The 17,781-nt window shown below is 61.2% G+C and overlaps 2 protein-coding genes across 2 annotated transcripts; one reads left to right on the top strand and one right to left on the bottom strand.

Annotated features, from left to right (window-relative positions):
• The first annotated feature begins 1,004 nt into the window (after positions 1-1,004).
• LOC137466169 (small nuclear ribonucleoprotein Sm D2-like) lies at positions 1,005-3,024 on the top strand. Its single transcript, XM_068178021.1, has 2 exons — positions 1,005-1,208; positions 2,799-3,024. The coding sequence occupies exons 1-2, from the start codon at positions 1,057-1,059 to the stop codon at positions 2,971-2,973; spliced, it is 327 nt and encodes a 108-aa protein (XP_068034122.1). The 5' UTR covers positions 1,005-1,056; the 3' UTR covers positions 2,974-3,024.
• Positions 3,025-4,277: 1,253 nt separating this feature from the next.
• LOC137466164 (relA-associated inhibitor-like) lies at positions 4,278-16,044 on the bottom strand. The gene is given in 14 exon segments (XM_068178018.1): positions 4,278-4,331; positions 5,387-5,460; positions 5,463-5,585; positions 7,036-7,202; positions 8,282-8,415; positions 8,944-9,142; positions 10,418-10,971; positions 11,681-11,901; positions 11,904-11,926; positions 12,072-12,147; positions 12,662-12,751; positions 14,176-14,524; positions 14,634-14,755; positions 15,990-16,044. Coding segments are annotated over 14 exon segments (2,226 nt in total). The 3' UTR covers positions 4,278-4,292.
• Between the last annotated feature and the right edge of the window lie 1,737 nt (positions 16,045-17,781).

Below are 17,781 nucleotides of genomic sequence, written 5' to 3'. Positions count from 1 at the left end.
CATTCTGTCCCCACGATGTCCCTGATGTCCCCAACGTCCCCAGGAGCCGCTGAACAAGCCCAAGAGCAAGATGACGACACCAAAGAATGATCTCCATGTCCCTATGTCCCCGTGTTCCTTGATGTCCCCACGATGTCCATCATGTCCCCACGATGTCCCCATGATGTCCTGGTGTCCCCAACGTCCCCCTGGTGTCCCCAGGAGCCGCTGAACAAGCCCAAGAACGAGACGACACCAAAGAATGATCTCCATGTCCCTATGTCCCCGTGTTCCCTTGATGTACCCACGATGTCCATCATGTCCCCATGATGTCCATGATGTCCCCAACGTCCCCCTGGTGTCCCCAGGAGCCGCTGAACAAGCCCAAGAGCGAGATGGCCCCAGGAACGATCTCCGTGTCCCTGTGTCCCTCCATGTCCCCGTGGTCTCTTGATGTCCCCACCATCTCTCCATGTCCCTCTGATGTCCCCACGATGTCCCTGGTGTCCCCAGGAGCCGCTGAACAAGCCCAAGAACGAGACCACACCAAAGAATGATCTCCATGTCCCTATGTCCCCGTGTTCCCTTGATGTCCCCACGATGTCCCTGATGTCCCCACGATGTCCCTGATGTCCCCAACGTCCCGTCCCCTCCCAATGAGAAGACACCAAAGAATGATCTCCATGTCCCTATGTCCCCGTGTTCCCTTGATGTACCCACGATGTCCATGATGTCCCCAAAGTCCCCCTGGTGTCCCCAGGAGCGCTGAACAAGCCCAAGAGCGAGATGGCCCCAGGAACGATCTCCGTGTCCCTGTGTCCCTCCATGTCTCCGTAGTCTCTTGATGTCCCCCACCATCTCTCCATGTCCCTCTGATGTCCCTGATGTCCCCCTGGTGTCCCCAGGAGCCGCTGAACAAGCCCAAGAGCGAGATGGCCCCAGAGAACAATCTCCGTGTCCCTGTGTCCCTCCATGTCCCCGTGTTCCCTTGATGTCCCCATGGTATCCTGATGTCCCTGGTGTCCCCAACGTCCCCCTGGTGTCCCCAGGAGCCTGCTGAACAAGCCCAAGAGCGAGATGACGCCCGAGGAGCTGCAGAAGCGCGAGGAGGAGGAGTTCAACACGGGCCCGCTGTCGGTGCTGACGCAGAGCGTCAAGAACAACACACAGGTGCTCATCAACTGCCGCAACAACAAGAAGCTGCTGGGCCGCGTCAAGGCCTTCGACAGGTGTGTCCTCCGTGTCCCCAGGGTCAGATCAGTGTCCCCATGGTGTCCCCATGGTGTCCTCGTGGTGTCCTCAGTGTCCCCAAGGTGTCACCAGGGTCAGATCAGTGTTCCCATGGTGTCCTCAGGGTCACCATTGTGTCCCCAGGGTCAGATCAGTGTCCCCATGGTGTCCCCATGGTGTCCTCATGGTGTCCCCATGGTGTCCCCATGGTGTCCTCATGCTGTCCTCAGTGTCCCCAAGGTGTCACCAGGGTCATATCAATGTTCCCATGGTGTCACCAGGGTCACCATTGTGTCCCCAGGGTCAGATCAGTGTCCCCATGGTGTCCTCGTGGTGTCCTCAGTGTCCCCAGGGTGTCACCACGGTCAGATCAGTGTCCCCGAGGTGTCACCAGGGTCACCACGGTGTCATCGGGATCACCCCAGTTCTCCTAGGGTCAGAACAATGTCCCCATCGTGTCCCCATGCTGTCCCCATGCTGTCCCCATGCTGTCCCCATGGTGTCACCAGGGTCATATCAATGTTCCCATGGTGTCACCAGGGTCACCACGGTGTCACCACAGTCAGATCAGTGTCCCCAAGGTGTCCCCAAGGTGTCCCCATGGTGTCCTCGGTGTTCCCACGGTGTCACCAGGATCACCCCAGTTTCTCCTAGGGTCAGATCAGTGTCCCCAAGGTGTCACCATGGTGTCCCCATGGTGTCCTCAGTGTCCCCACGGTTGTCACCAGGATCACCCCAGTTCTCCTAGGGTCAGAACAATGTCCCCATGGTGTCCTCATGCTGTCCCCATGGTGTCACCAGGGTCATATCAATGTTCCCATGGTGTCACCAGGGTCACCACGGTGTCACCACAGTCAGATCAGTGTCCCCAAGGTGTCCCCAAGGTGTCCCCATGGTGTCCTCGGTGTCCCCACGGTGTCACCAGGATCACCCCAGTTCTCCTAGGGTCAGATCAGTGTCCCCAAGGTGTCCCCAAGGTGTCCCCAAGGTGTCCTCAGTGTCCCCACTGGTGTCACCAGGATCACCCCAGTTCTCCTAGAGTCAGATCAGTGTCCCCAAGGTGTCCCCAAGGTGTCACCAGGGTCGGATCCGTGTCCCCATGGTGTCCCCCAAAAATTCCCATTTCCCCCCCTCAAATCCCCATTTTTCCCCAAAATTCCCATTCCCCCCCCCCGTGAAATCCCCGTTTTTTTTCTCTAACTCCATTTCCTGATCCCGAAATCCCATTTTTTACCCCAAAAATCCATTCCCCCCCCCAAACTCCATTTCCTGACCCCAAAATCCCATTTTTTTATCCCCAAATCGCCTTTTTCCCCAAAATCCATGTTTTCCCCCCAAATACTCCATTTCCTGACCACAAAATCCCTTCCCCCCACCAAATTCCCATTTCCCCCCCCAAAATCCTGTTTTATTTCCTCAAACTCCATTTTGTGATCCCAAAATCCCAATTTTCCCCCCAAAAAAAATCCCATTTTTCCCCCAAAAAATCCCATTTTTTTCCCCCAAAAAATCCCCGTGTTTTCCCTCAAACTCTATTTCCTGTCCCCAAAATCCCGTTTTTCCCCCGAAAATCCCGTTTCCCCCCCCAGGCACTGTAACATGGTGCTGGAGAACGTCAAGGAGATGTGGACGGAGGTGCCCAAGAGCGGCAAGGGCAAGAAGAAATCCAAGCCGGTCAACAAGGACCGCTACATCTCCAAGATGTTCCTGCGCGGCGACTCCGTCATCGTGGTGCTGCGCAACCCCCTCATCGCCGGGAAGTAGGGAATTCCTGATGGGAACACCTGTCTGAACCTTCCAGATCCTCCTGGATCCCCCAGAACCCCCTCATCGCCGGGAAGTAGGGATTCCTGATGGGAACACCCGTCTGGAACCTTCCAGAACCATCCCAGATCCTCCTGGAACCTTCCAGATCCTCCTGGATCCCCCCAGAACCCCCTCATTGCCGGGAAGTAGGGAATTCCTGATGGGAACACCCGTCTGGAACCTTCCAGATCCTCCTGGATCCCCCAGAACCATCCCAGAGCAACCCCCTCATCGCTGGGAAGGAGGGAATGATCTCTGGAACCTTCCAGAACTTTCCAGATCCCCCGGAACCATCCCAGATACTTCCGGGACCATCCTGAACCATCCAAGATCCTTCTGGAACCTTCCAGAACCATCCCAGATCCCTCTGGAACCTTCCAGAACCATCCCAGATCCCTCTGGAACCTTCCAGAACCATCCCAGATCCTCCTGGAACCTTCCAGAACCATCCCAGATCCCCCTGGAACCTTCCAGAACCATCCCAGATCCCTCTGGAACCTTCCAGAACCATCCAGATCCTCCTGGAACCTTCCAGAACCATCCCAGATCCTCCTGGAACCTTCCAGAACCATCCAGATCCCCCTGGAACCTTCCAGAACCATCCCAGATCCCCCTGGAACCTTCCAGAACCATCCCAGATCCTCTGGAACCTTCCAGAACCATCCCAGATCCCCCTGGAACCTTCCAGAACCATCCCAGATCCCCCTGGAACCTTCCAGAACCATCCCAGATCCTCCTGGAACCTTCCAGAACCATCCCAGATCCTCCTGGAACCTTCCAGAACCATCCCAGATCCCTCTGGAACCTTCCAGAACCATCCCAGATCCTCCTGGAACCTTCCAGAACCATCCCAGATCCCCCTGGAACCTTCCAGAACCTTCCTGGATCCTCCCAAATCCTCGTGGATCTCCCCAAGACCCCCCCCCCCCCCCACCCCAAATCCCCTCCCTCCCCCGTTCCCGGCAGAATTTTGGGTTTTTTGGGATTTTGGGGTTTTTTGGGGCGGGATTTCGGGGTTGTCCCCATCAATAAATTCTGCTTCGGTACCGATGACACCGGTGTCACCCCCTGTGTCCCCTCCCCACCCTCAAAGTGTCCCCAAATTTGTCACCACCCACCCCCCAAAATGACAAGAAAACCCCCCTGGGAGCATCCAAAGGTTTTTATCCCAAAAAATCCCAAAAAGGGGGGGGAGGGCACCACGGGGGGGGGGGGGGAGGGGCAGCAAAGGGGGCGTGTCCCGATTTGGGGTGGGGGAGGGGGGCCGGGACCCCCCCTCAGATTTTCTTCCGCTGCGGCCGAACCCTCGGGAAGAGCTGGGGGAGGGAAGGGGAGGTGAGACCCCCCCCACACACCCCAAAATGAAACCCAAAAAAACACCCAACAGCCCCAAAAAATCCAAATCCCAAAAAAAAACCACCCAACCACCCCAAAAAAAAACAATCCCAAAAAAATCCCAATCCCGAAAAAAATAAACCCAAAAAAAACCCCCAACCACCCCAAAAAAAAACAATCCCAAAAAAATCCCAATCCCGAAAAAAAAACCCAAAAAAAACCCCCAACCACCCAAAAAAAACCAATCCCAAAAAAATCCCAATCCCGAAAAAAAACCCAAAAAAACACCAACCACCCAAAAAAAACCCAATCCCAAAAAAAACCCAAAACAACCCACCACCCCAAAAAAAACCAATCCTCAAAAAAATCCCAATCCCGAAAAAAAACCCCAAAAAAAAACCCCAACCACCCCAAAATACCACAATCCAAAAGAACCCGAAAAAAAACCCAACCACCCCAAAAAAACCCCAATCCCAAAAAATAATCCTACAGGACCCCTCCCCTATAGATTTATCCCCTATGGGACCCCTCCCCAATGGATTTATCCTTAGGGGACCCCTCCCCAATGGATTTATCCCTATGGGACCCCTCCCCAATGGATTTATCCCTTATGGGACCCCTCCCCTATGGATTTATCCTATGGGACCCCTCCCCTATGGATTTATCCCCTATGGGACCCCTCCCCTATGGATTTATCCCCTATGGGACCCCTCCCCAATGGATTTATCCCTATGGGACCCCTCCCCTATGGATTTATCCCCTATGGGACCCCTCCCCTATGGATTTATCCCTATGGGACCCCTCCCTATGGATTTATCCCCTATGGGACCCCTCCCCAAATGGATTTATCCCTATGGGACCCCTCCCCAATGGATTTATCCCTTCACAGGACCCCTCCCCAATGGATTTATCCCCTATGGGACCCCTCCCCAATGGATTTATCCCCTACAGGACCCCTCCCCTATGGATTTATCCCTTATGGGACCCCTCCCCAAATGCCCCAGCCCCCTCAGGTGCCCCCGGGACCCCCCCTCACCCCGAAGTAGTTGCGGGGCACGTATCCCTCGTGGCCGTAGAGGGACCCCCACCACCAGTCCAGCTCCTCGGGGGCTCGCGGCGCAGAACCGTCACCGGCTCCCCCTCCCGGAACGAGAGCTCGTCCCCGAACTCGGCGCTGTAGTCCCAGAGCGCGTACACCACGCCGCTGTTCAGCACCCCCATGCCCTGCTCCACCTCTGCGGGGACACCCCGAAACCCAGACTGTCACCCAAAACCGCCCCGAGACCCCAAACTGCCCCGGTGCCAGCATATCCCCAGATATCCCCAAAAAATATCCCCAAAATATCCCAGATATCCCATAAATATTCCCAAATCCCTGCTGTTCAGCACCCCCATGCCCTGCTCCACCTCTGCGGGGACACCCCGAAACCCAGACTGTCACCCCAAAACTGCCCCGAGACCCCCAAACCGCCCCGGTACCAGCACATTGACAGAAACCCCAAAATATCCCCAAATATCCCCAAAATATCCCCAGATATCCCCAAAATATCCCCAAATCCCCGCTGTTCAGCACCCCCATGCCCTGCTCCACCTCTGCGGGGACACCCCGAAACCCAGACTGTCCACCCCAAAACTGCCCCGAGACCCCCAAACCGCCCCGGTGCCAGCACATTGACAGAAACCCAAAATATCCCCAGATATCCCCAAAATATCCCCAAAATATCCCCAGATATCCCCAAAATATCCCCAAATCCCCGCTGTTCAGCACCCCATGCCCTGCTCCACCTCTGTGGGGACACCCCAAAACCCAGACTGTCACCCCAAAACCGCCCCGAGACCCCCAGACCGCCCCGGTGCCAGCACATTGACAGAAACCCCAAAATATCCCCAAATATCCCCAAAATATCCCCAGATATCCCCAAAATATCCCCAAATCTCCCCATAACCCCCATGACCTTCCTATCCACCATCACCCATAAACCCCCCAGTATCCCCAGTATCCAATCCCAGTATCCCCATAACCCCACATCCCCCACATCCCCAGTGCCTCCCAGTGCTCCCAGTTCAGACCAGTGAGGTAACTGGAGCAGCCAGGGGTCACCACAGCCTCCCAGTATCCCCAGTTCCCAATCCCAGTATCCCCATAACCCCACATCCCCCACATCCCCAGTCCCTCCCAGTGCTCCCAGTTCAGACCAGTGAGGTAACTGGAGCAGCCAGGGGTCACCACAGCCTCCCAGTATCCCCCGTTCCCAATCCCAGTATCCCCAGTTCCCAATCCAATATCCCCATAACCCCACATCCCCCATATCCCCCACACTCCCATCTCCCCAGCCCCTCTCCCAGTGCTCCCAGTGCTCCCAGTTCAGACCAGTGAGGTAGCTGGAGCCGTCGGGGGGCACCATAAACCCCCCAGTATCCCCAGTTCCCAATCCCAGTATCCCCACAACCCACATCCCCCGTCCCTCCCAATCCCCTTCCAGTCCCTCCCAGTGCTCCCAGTTCAGACCAGTGAGGTAACTGGAGCAGTCAGGGGTCACCACAGCCCCCCAGTATCCCAGTTCCCAATCCCAGTATCCCCAGTTCCCAATCCCAGTATCCCCATAACCCCACATCCCCCATATCCCCCACCACTCCCATCTCCCCCAGCCCCTCTCCCAGTGCTCCCAGTGCTCCAGTTCAGACCAATGAGGTAGCTGGAGCAGTCGGCGTAGCCCTCGCGGTACGGGTCGCATTTCTCCACCGCCAGGCTGCCGTCGCTGGCCGTGGTGGCGAAGATGGCGGCGCCGTGGCGCACCAGGGCCACGCACACGCCGGTGTCGTTGCACGAGGCCGCGCAGTGCAGCGGGGTCCTGCGAAATCGGGGACCCCGAAAATCCGGATTACCCCCAAAAGTTGAGGGAACACCCCCAAAAGTGAGGGATTTACCCTCCCCAAAAAATTGTTTGTTTTATGGGGTAGGGAGGGTTTTAAATACAGCTGATTTGTGGGGAAATTAAAGGTTTCGGGGGTTTTGGGGTCACCAAGGGTTTGGGGTTTACTGGGGTCACCGAGGGTTTGGGGGGGTTTGGGGGTCATTGAGGGTTTGGGGTTTATCGGGGTCACCAAAGGTTCGGGGGTGTTTAGTGGGGTTTGGGGGTCATGAGGGTTTGGGGTTTATTGGGGTCACCAAGGGTTTGGGGGGCATTGAGGGGTTTTGGAGTCATTGAGGGTTTGGGGTTTATTGGGGTCACCGAGGGTTTGGGGGGCATTGGAGGTGTTTTGGGGTCATCAAGTGTTTGGGGGATTTTTGGGGTCGCAGAGGTTTTGGGGTTTATCGGGGTCACCAAGGTTTTGGGGCATTTGGGGGCTTTTGGGGTCACTGAGGGTTGGGGGTTTATTGGGGCTTTTGGGGTCACCGAGGGCTGGGGGGGTGTTGGGGTTGTTATTGGAGACCCCAATCAACTGGGGAATATTGGGGTCCCCTTGTCCTCCATCGCTGTCCCCCGTCCCACCCTCCAAGCCCACGAGTCCCCCCATGTCCCTATTGTCCCCCCCCGTGTCCCCCCATGTCCCCCCATGTCTCCCTGTGTCCCCATGGTGTCCACACTGTCCCCCGCGGTGTTGCAGCCGTGGCGGTCGGGGTCCTGTCCCCCCGTGTCCCATGTGTCCCCCCACGTCCCCTGTGTCCCCCGTGTCCCCCCACGGTGTCGCACCAGCCGTGGCGGTCGGGGTCCTGTCCCCCGTGTCCCCATGGTGTCCCCACTGTCCCCCGCGGTGTCGCACCAGCCGTGGCTGTCGGGGTCCTGTCCCCCGTGTCCTCTGTGTCCCCCCACATCCCCTGTGTCCCCACTGTCCCCCACGGTGTCGCACCAGCCGTGGCTGTCGGGGTCCTGTCCCCCGTGTCCCCTGTGTCCCCCCACGTCCCCTGTGTCCCCCCGCGGTGTCGCACCAGCCGTGGCTGTCGGGGGAGTTGACGTTGGCGCCGCTGGCGATCAGGAACTCCACGATGGCGTAGTTGGCGCCGCAGATGGCGTTGTGCAGCGCCGTGATGCCCTCGTCGTTGGGCTGGCTCGGGTCGTTCAGCTGGGGACAGCGGCCTGTCCCCTCACTGCCACCCGGGACACCCCGGGACACCCCCGATGTCCCCGCTGTCACCCAGCCCCCCTGTCCCACACCCCTGTCCCCACCTGCCTCCTCACTGCCACCCGGGACACCCCTAGGGACACCCCTGGGACACCCCCGATGTCCCCGCTGTCACCCAGCCCCCCTGTCCCACACCCCTGTCCCCACTGTCTGCACCCCTGTCCCCACTGTCCCCACCTGTCCCCCACCCTCTGTCCCTGTTCCCACTGTCCCCAATCACCTGCCCCATTGCCCCCCACCCCCCTGTCCTTGTTCCCCCTGTCCCCCACCCCTTCTCCGTGTCCCCCACTCCATCCCCACTGTCCCCCCTTGTCCCTGCTCTCCTCCCCCCTGTCCCCACTGCCCCTCCCCGCTGTCCCCCCTGTCCCCGGTGTCACCTCTGCCACCGCCTGCTGCACCACATCCAGCTCCCACTGTCCCCTCCCCGGTGTCCCCGCTGTCCCCTGTCCCCGCTGTCCCCGGTGTCACCTCTGCCACCGCCTGCTGCACCACATCCAGCTCTCCGGTCAGGGCCGCGTCCAGCAGCAGCACCAGCGGGTTCAGCCGCACCCGCGCCCCGGGGCGGCGCCGCGGCGAGGAGGGGTCGCGCAGGGCCGAGCGCAGCTCCTGCGACAACGGGGGGCTCAGGGGACACGGGGACATCACCCCGGTCATTGGGGACATCACCCTGGACAGCCCCGGTCATTGGGACATCCCCAGGACACCACCCCGGACATTGGGGACATCACCCTGGGACAGCCCCGGTCATTGGGACATCCCAGGACACCACCCCGGACATTGGGGACATCACCCTGGTACAACCCCAGACACTGGGGACATCACCCTGGACAGCCCCGGTCATTGGGGGACATCCCCAGGACACCACCCCGGATATTGGGGACATCCCCAGGACACCACCCTGGCCCTTGGGGACATCACCCCGGGACAGCCCCGGGGACATTGGCGACACAGAGGACACCCCCAGGGCATTCCAGGGGACAAGAGCACCTCGGGGGACTCCAAGGGACAAGGACTGGGGCATCCCAGAGGGACAGGGACACCGTGTGACACTGGGGGGGACAATGACACCTCGGGGGTCTCTGAGGGACAGGGACACCGTGTGACACCGGGGGGGGACAATGACACCTCGGGGGTCCCAGAGGGACAGGGACACCGTGTGACACTGGGGGGGGGGGGGGACAATGACACCTCGGGGGTCCCAGAGGGACAGGGACACCGTGTGACACCGGGGGGGACAATGACACCTCGGGGGTCCCAGAGGGACAGGGACACCGTGTGACACTGGGGGGGGGGGGGACAATGACACCTCGGGGGTCCCAGAGGGACAGGGACACCGTGTGACACCGGGGGGGGGACAATGACACCTCGGGGGTCCCAGAGGGACAGGGACACCGTGTGACACTGGGGGGGGGACAATGACACCTCGGGGGTCTCTGAGGGACAGGGACACCGTGTGACACTGGGGGGGACAATGACACCTCGGGGGTCCCAGAGGGACAGGGACACCGTGTGACACTGGGGGGGGGGGGGGGACAATGACACCTCGGGGGTCCCAGAGGGACAGGGACACCGTGTGACACCGGGGGGGGGACAATGACACCTCGGGGGTCCCAGAGGGACAGGGACACCGTGTGACACTGGGGGGGGGACAATGACACCTCGGGGGTCTCTGAGGGACAGGGACACCGTGTGACACTGGGGGGGACAATGACACCTCGGGGGTCCCAGAGGGACAGGGACACCGTGTGACACCGTGGGGGGGACAATGACACCTCGGGGGTCCCAGAGGGACAGGGACACCGTGTGACACCGGGGGGGGGGGGGGGACAATGACACCTCGGGGGTCCCAGAGGGACAGGGACACCGTGTGACACCGGGGGGGGACAATGACACCTCGGGGGTCCCAGAGGGACAAGGACCGGGGGGGTCCCAGAGTGCCAACGCCACCGCCGGTGCCACACCCTGGCTGTCCCCACTCACCGGCACCTGCCCCGCCCCCGCGGGCGCTGCCACCGCCGGTGCCACCGGCGGCGAACTCTCCACGGGAGGAGGAGGAGGAGGAGGAGGAGGAGGAGGAGGAGGCGACAAGGCCAGCGCCACCTCCGCGCCGCCGTCCCCCGGCGTGGCCGCCGTGCCGGGGCGGTGCAGCAGGCGCGGGATCAGCTGCCGGTAGTGGCGGGTGCGCGCCGGGGCGGCGGCGGGCCCGGGGCTCTGCTCCATCGAGCCCCGGCGCTTCAGGGGCCGCGGCATCTCCGCCAGGACCCGCGCGACCTCCTGGAACTCGGGGACCCTGCGGGCCTCGGGGGGCAGCAGCGGCTGCAGCCGCGTGGGGCTCAGCGGGCCGGGCCGGGGGTCCCTCGGGGGGTCCCTCCGGGGGTCCCTCCGGGGGTCCCTCGGGGGGTCCTTCCAGGGGTCCCTCCGGGTCCGAGCCCCGCAGGAGCCGCTCCAGCTCCGCCTCGGCCTCGGGAGGGTCGGGGGGCGCGGGGCGGGGGGGAGCTGGGGAGGGGGGAAAAAAGGGGGGAGTGAGGGGGAGACCCCGGAATTGGGGAAGGGGGGAAAAGGGGGAGACCCCGGAATTGGGGAGGAGGGAAAAGGGGGAGACCCTGGAATTGGGGAAGGGGGAAAAGGGGGAGACCCCGGAATTGGGGAGGAGGGAAAAGGGGGAGACCCTGGAATTGGGGAAGGGGGAAAAGGGGGAGACCCCGGAATTGGGGAGGAGAGAAAAGGGGGGAGTGGAGACCCCGGAATTGAGGAGGGGGGTGAGGGGGAGACCACGGAATTGGGGAGGGGGACACCCCGAAATCGGGAAGGGAGGGAAAGGGCGGAGTGGAGACCCCGGAATTGAGGAGGGGGACGACCCGACCTCAAATTAAGAGGAAAGGGCAGAACCCCGTGGACCCCTCCCCAATAACCCCTCTCAATACTCCCAGCCCCCCCAAAACACATTTTGATCCCCTCTCCAGACCCCCCAAATCCCCTTTTTAACCCCCCAGCCCTCCCAAATCCACTTTTTACCCCCCAAAAATCCCCCCAAATCCCCTATTTACCCCCCAAACTCCCCCAAATCCCCTTTTTTACCCCCCAAACCCCTCTCACCTTCCCCCCCAGCCAGCGCGGGGAGGGCCGGGGGCAGCGCCGGCAGCTTTTGGGGTGACCCCCGTGTCCCCCCCGCGGGGGTGGGGGCGAGCAGGGAAGCCCCTGGGGCCCCCCCCCGGCGCCCCCCCTGTTCCCAAAACGCGTTTTGCAGCCTGAAGATCATGGAGAGGGGCAGGGGCTTGTGGCGGGGGGGTCTCCCGGCCGGGGGGGGCACGGGGATGCGCGACACCGGCTGCTGGCACGGGTGCCACCCCCGGGGCAGCGTCCTGGCCGCGGGGGGGGACCGGAAAAGCGGCGCCCCCCCCTCCTGCCGCCGTTCCAGGGGGGACACTTGTAATTCCGCGGTAACGTGGCGCTGTGACCCCCGAAAACGCCGTCCTGCCGCGGGGGGGGGAGGGTTAAAAGGGTTAAAAAAGGTTTTTTTTTTAATGGGGGGGGGGTGTGTTAAGGTTTGGAGCCCCCTCCCCCCCCTCATCACCACCCCAAAAATCCGGGCTCACCTGCCCGGCCCGGCCCCGTCCAGGCTGGATTCCCTCCACAGCCCCAGGGTGGGGCGGGGTTGTCCCTCGGGGGTCCCTGGGTGGGGGGGGGGGGACACGGAGGTCATTGTTGGGGGGGGACCCCACCCCAAAAAGGTGAGGAGCTTGGGATTCCCCCCCTCCCCCCTTTGGAGCCCCTCCCGAAAAGGTTTGAACCCCTAAAAAGCCTTAGAGGCCCCCCCCCAAAAATCCTAGAATTCCCTCTCCACCCTAGATCTCCCCAAAAAAGCCCCCAGACCCGCCCCTAAAAAGCCCTGGAACCCCCTCCCCGTCCTAAACTCCCCCCCAAAAAGCCCAGACCCCCCCAAAAACCCCCTCCAAACCCCTCAAAACCCCCACAAACCCCATCAGATGCCAGCCCCACCTTCCTGTGCCACCCCCCGGTGTCCCCCAATGTCCCCTGACCCCCGAGACCCCCCAAAATCCCCTTCCGACACCCCTGACACCCCCCAGAAAACCCCCTCCAAACCCCTCAAAACCCCCACAAACCCCATCAAGTGCCACCCCCCCGGTGTCCCCGGTGTCCCCCAGGTCCCCAGCCCCCCTCTCACGGTCGTAGCCCCCCGTTTTCTTCTCGTAGGCCACGTCCAGGTCGGACTCGTTCCAACTTTTCTGCGGCCGCCGTTTGATGCCGAGGTCATCTGGGGGGGGGGGTGACACGGGGACAGGGTTGGGGACAGCCCGGGAGGGGTTTGGGGACATGGGGACAGGGTTGGGGACAGCCCAGGAGGGGTTTGGGGACATGGGGACAGGGTTGGGGACAGCCTGGAAGGGGTTGGGGACAGCCTGGGAGGGGTTTGGGGACATGGGTACAGGGTTGGGGACAGCCCGGGAGGGGTTTGGGGGCACGGGGACAGGGTTGGGGACATCCTGGGAGGGGTTGGGGACAGCCCGGGAGGGGTTGGGGACACGGGGACAGGGTTGGGGGACAGCCCGGGAGGGGTTGGGGACATGGGGACAGGGTTGGGGACAGCCTGGGAGGGTTTGGGGACATGGGACAGGGTTGGGGACAGCCCGGGAGGGGCTGGGGACAGCCCGGGAGGGGTTGGGGACACGGGGACAGGGTTGGGGACAGCCCGGGAGGGGTTGGGGACACGGGGACAGGGTTGGGGACAGTCCGGGAGGGTTTTGGGGACAGCCCGGGAGGGTTGGGGACAGCCCGGGAGGGGTTTGGGGACACGGGGACAGGGTTGGGGACAGCCCAGGAGGGGTTGGGGACAGCCTGGGAGGGGTTGGGGACACGGGGACAGGGTTGGGGACAGTCCGGGAGGGTTTTGGGACAGCCCGGGAGGGGTTGGGGACAGCCCGGGAGGGGTTTGGGGGACACGGGGACAGGGTTGGGGACAGTCCGGGAGGGTTTTGGGGACAGCCCGGGAGGGGTTGGGGACACGGGGACAGGGTTGGGGACAGGGATGGGGACACGGGGACAGGACTCAGGGGACACCCCCAGACAGAGCCAGGCACCCCGGGACAGAGTGTCCCCTCGATGTCCACCCCTCGTGTCCCCTCAATGTCTTCCTATGTCCCCATCCGTGTCCCCCCTCTGTCCCCTCGCTGTGCCCCCAATCCCCCTCGATGTCCCTCCGGTGTCCCCCTCTCTGTCCCCAAATATCTCCCCCATGTCCCCCCTTGCTCCCCCCATGTCCCCCCCTTATCCCCTGTCTGTCCCCCTTATCCCCCCATGTCACCCCCCATGTCCCCCTTCATCCCCTCTCTGTCCCCCCCATGTCCCCCTCACTGCCCCCACATGTCCCCCCGGTGTCCCCCTCTCTGTCACCCCCTTTGTCCCCCTGTTGTCCCCCCCATTTTCCCCCTCTTGCCCCCCCAGTGTCCTCCCCATGTCCCCCTGTGTCCCCTCTCTGTCTCCCCATGTCACCCCCCCCTCATCCCCCTCCTTGTCCGTCTTTTTCCCCGTCTCTGTCATCCCCTTGTCCCCCTGGTGTCCCCCCCATTTCCCCCCTCTTGCCCCCCCGGTGTCCCCTCTCTGTCCCCCCATGTCACCCCCCTCGTCCCCCTCCTTGTCCCCCCCTGTCCCCCCGGTGTCCCCGTGTCCCTTACCCTGTGCCCGGAACGTTCCGGGGGGGCCGCTCAGGGACGGGTACAGCGCCTGCACCTCGTACGGGGGGGGGGGCCGGGGGTCTCTCGGCCCCGAACGCCCCCCCCGGGGACCCCCCGAGCCCCCCCAGCATCTCGAAGGGCCGGAGGGGCCGTGGGGAGGGGGCTCTGCCGCCCCCTGCCCCCCCCGGGCTGGGCACCGCCAGCACCTTGGGCCGGGGGGAGGGGGCGCGCTCGTCCCCCCCCAGGAAATGGGGCGGGGGTCGCCCCAGAGGGTCGCCGAGCCCCCCCCCCAATTCCAGACCGTCCCCGAGGAGGCTCCGGCGGCCCGAGCGGCTCCGGCCGGGGCTGCTCTGCTCCTGGCCACGAGGGGGTTAAAAAGGTTGGAATGAACGGGGGTGGGGGGGGTGGGGAGGTGCGCCCCCTCCCCAAAATCCCCCCAAAAAATCCCGAAATCCCGGCGCTCACTTTGGGGGGGGGTCCGGGCCCGTCTGTCCAGAGGGACTCGAGCTGCCGGGACAATTCGTCCACTTTGGCCACGGCCGTGTCCAGCTCCACCTGCTTCAGGTCCATGTGCTGCATGGCCAGCGCTGGATTTGGGGTGGGAAACGGGATTTGGGGTCAGGATAGAGGATTTGGGGTCATGGATTTGGGGTGGGATAAAGGATTTGGGGTGGGAATAAAGGATTCATCCACTTTGGCCACGGCCGTGTCCAGCTCCACCTGCTTCAGGTCCATGTGCTGCATGGCCAGCGCTGGATTTGGGGTGGGAAACGGGATTTGGGGTCAGGATAGAGGTCAGGATAGAGGATTTGGGGTGATGGATTTGGGGTGGGAAATGGGATTTGGGGTGAGGATAGAGGATTTGGGGTCATGGATTTGGGGTGGGATAAAGGATTTGGGGTGGGAATAAAGGATTCGTCCACTTTGGCCACGGCTGTGTCCAGCTCCACCTGCTTCAGGTCCATGTGCCGCATGGCCAGCGCTGGATTTGGGGTGGGAAACGGGATTTGGGGTCATGGATTTGGGGTGGAAAATGGGATTTGGGGTCAGGATAGCGGATTTGGGGTCATGGATTTGGGGTGGGATAAAGGATTTGGGGTGGGAATAAAGGATTCATCCACTTTGGCCACGGCCGTGTCCAGCTCCACCTGCTTCAGGTCCATGTGCTGCATGGCCAGTGCTGGATTTGGGGTGGGAAACGGGATTTGGGGTCATGGATTTGGGGTGGAAAATGGGATTTGGGGTCAGGATAGAGGATTTGGGGTCATGGATTTGGGGTGGGATAAAGGATTTGGGGTGGGAATAAAGGATTCGTCCACTTTGGCCACGGCCGTGTCCAGCTCCACCTGCTTCAGGTCCATGTGCTGCATGGCCAGCGCTGGATTTGGGGTGGGAAACGGGATTTGGGGTCATGGATTTGGGGTGGGAAACGGGATTGGGGTTCATGGATTTGGGGTGGAAAATGGGATTTGGGGTCAGGATAGAGGATTTGGGGTCATGGATTTGGGGTGGGAAACGGGATTTGGGGTCAGGATAGAGGATTTGGGGTCATGGATTTGGGGTGGGAAACGGGATTTGGGGTCAGGATAGAGGATTTGGGGTGATGGATTTGGGGTGGAAACGGGATTTGGGGTCAGGATAGAGGATTTGGGGTCATGGATTTGGGGTGGGAAACATGGATTTGGGGTGGGGGATAAAGGCTTTGGCGTGGGGCACACCCAGATTTAGGGCTGGGGGGCACACCCAGATTTTGGGGTGGGGGTCGCTCGGGTTTTGGGGTGGGGGTCCCCCAGATTTTGGGGTGTCCCCGGGCCCGCTCACACTGGAAGGTGAGGTCCAGCAGGTCCTGGGCGCTGCGCAGCCGCTCGCTCGCCATCGGCGCCGCCTGGGGGGGGGAAATTTGGGGTGAATTTGGGGCTTTTTGGGGGGCTGGGGACAATACTGGGTGGGGCTTTTTGGGGGGCTGGGGACACCGGGGGGGGGGTGGCACCCAATGGGGTTTATGGGGTTTTTGAGGGTTTGGGGGGGGGGGGCTTTAGGGCTTTTTTTGGGGGGGTTAGGGCTTTTTGGGGGGTTTGGGGTTTTTTTTGGGAGGTCTCGGGGATGGGGAAGGGGATTTGGGGGGTCTGGGGGGGGTCAGGGGACATTGGGGGGGACACCCGGGGGGTGGCACCCGATGGGGGTTTATGGGGTTTGTGAGGGGGTTTGGGGGGGGGTTTAGGGCTTTTTTGGGGGGGGTCTGGGACTTTTAGGGGGGGGGGGTTTACGGCTTTTTTGGGGGCATACCTGGGGTTTTTGGGGGGGAATGTTTCGGTTTTTTGGGGGGTGTTAGGCTTTTTTGGGGGGGAATCTACATTTTTTGGGGGGGGCGTCATGTTTTTTTTAGGGGTATCTGGGGTTTTTTTGGGGGTTATCTGGGTTTTTTGGGGGGGATTTAGGGTTTTTTGGGGGGTTATCAGGTTAAATTTGGGGGGGATATCAGATTTTTTTGGGGGTATGTGGATTTTTTGGGGCGATATCTGGTTTTTTGGGGGTGATCTGGGGTTTTTCGGGGAGTTAGGGGTTTTTTTGAGGGGAATTGATTTTTTTTGGGGGGGGGTATCTGGATTTTTTGGGGTTATCCGGGCTTTTTGGGGGGAGTCATGTGTTTTTGGAGAGGGGTCTTTGTGGGGAGGGCGTTGTCCAGGGCTTCTGGGGGGATTTTAGCATTTTTGGGGGGATTTAAGCCTTTTTTTGGTGGATTTTAGCTTTTTTTGGGGGAATTGTAGCACTTTTTGGAAGATTTTAGCACTTTTTTGGAGGATTTTGGTGATTTTTGGGGCGACTTTAGCCCATTTTGGGGGATTTTACCCTTTTTTCATGGATTTTAGCACTTTTTGGGGCGATTTCAGCACTTTTGGGGTGACTAGCAATTTTTGGGGGAATTTTAGCACTTTTGGGGAAATTTTAGCGCTTTTTTTGTGGGGATTTTAGCACTTTTTTGCGGATTTTAGCACTTTTGGGAGTGATTTTACCTTTTATTGGGGTGATTCCTAGCACTTTTTGGGGGGGATTTCGGCGTTTTTTGGGGGGATTTTGGCACTTTTGGAAGGAGTTTAGGGTGGGGAGGGGGGTCCTGGGGTTTTGGGGGGGTTTGGGGACATTTTGGGGACCCCTCGGGGACCCCCCCCTCCCCAGCCGCGATCCCTGGGAACGCCGCGAGCGGGGCGTGCCGGGACCCGCCGGGGCTCGGCAGCAGCACAACAGTAATTAGCGCTAATTAATCCCTCGGGGGGGCGGCCCCGCCCACCCCCCGGGGCGGGGCCCTGCTGGGCTCCCCCCCCAAGAAAAGGGGGGCGGCGGGACCCCCGAAGTTTGGGGATTTTTGGGGATTTTTTGGGGATTTTTGGGGATTTTTTGGGCTATTTTTTGGGTTTTTTTTGGGGATTTTTGGGTTTTTTTTTGGGTGGAGGGGGAATTTGGGGGGGTCCGAGGGTTGGATTTGGGGGTCTGGGGGTTTGAGGGACCCCTGCCCTGAATTGGGGACACACCCAGGGCTGTCACCCCCACCTTCGGCCCCCCAAAATCCCACCCGGGGGGTTCGGGACCCACCCCCGGCACCCCAAATCTGAGC

Source organism: Anomalospiza imberbis, unplaced genomic scaffold (assembly GCF_031753505.1).
Source record: "Anomalospiza imberbis isolate Cuckoo-Finch-1a 21T00152 unplaced genomic scaffold, ASM3175350v1 scaffold_145, whole genome shotgun sequence".
Lineage (NCBI taxonomy): Eukaryota > Metazoa > Chordata > Aves > Passeriformes > Viduidae > Anomalospiza > Anomalospiza imberbis.
Note: the sequence above shows the minus strand (reverse complement) of the source record. Positions and strands in the feature narration are given on the sequence as shown.

Excerpts from the sequence above, each read along its gene's own strand:
- LOC137466169 (XM_068178021.1), top strand. The coding sequence starts at position 1,057 with ATGACGCCCGAGGAGCTGCAGAAGCGCGAGGAGGAGGAGTTCAACACG. Across the intron at positions 1,209-2,798 it reads CGCGTCAAGGCCTTCGACAG|GCACTGTAACATGGTGCTGG; the intron begins GTGTGTCCTCCG and ends TTCCCCCCCCAG.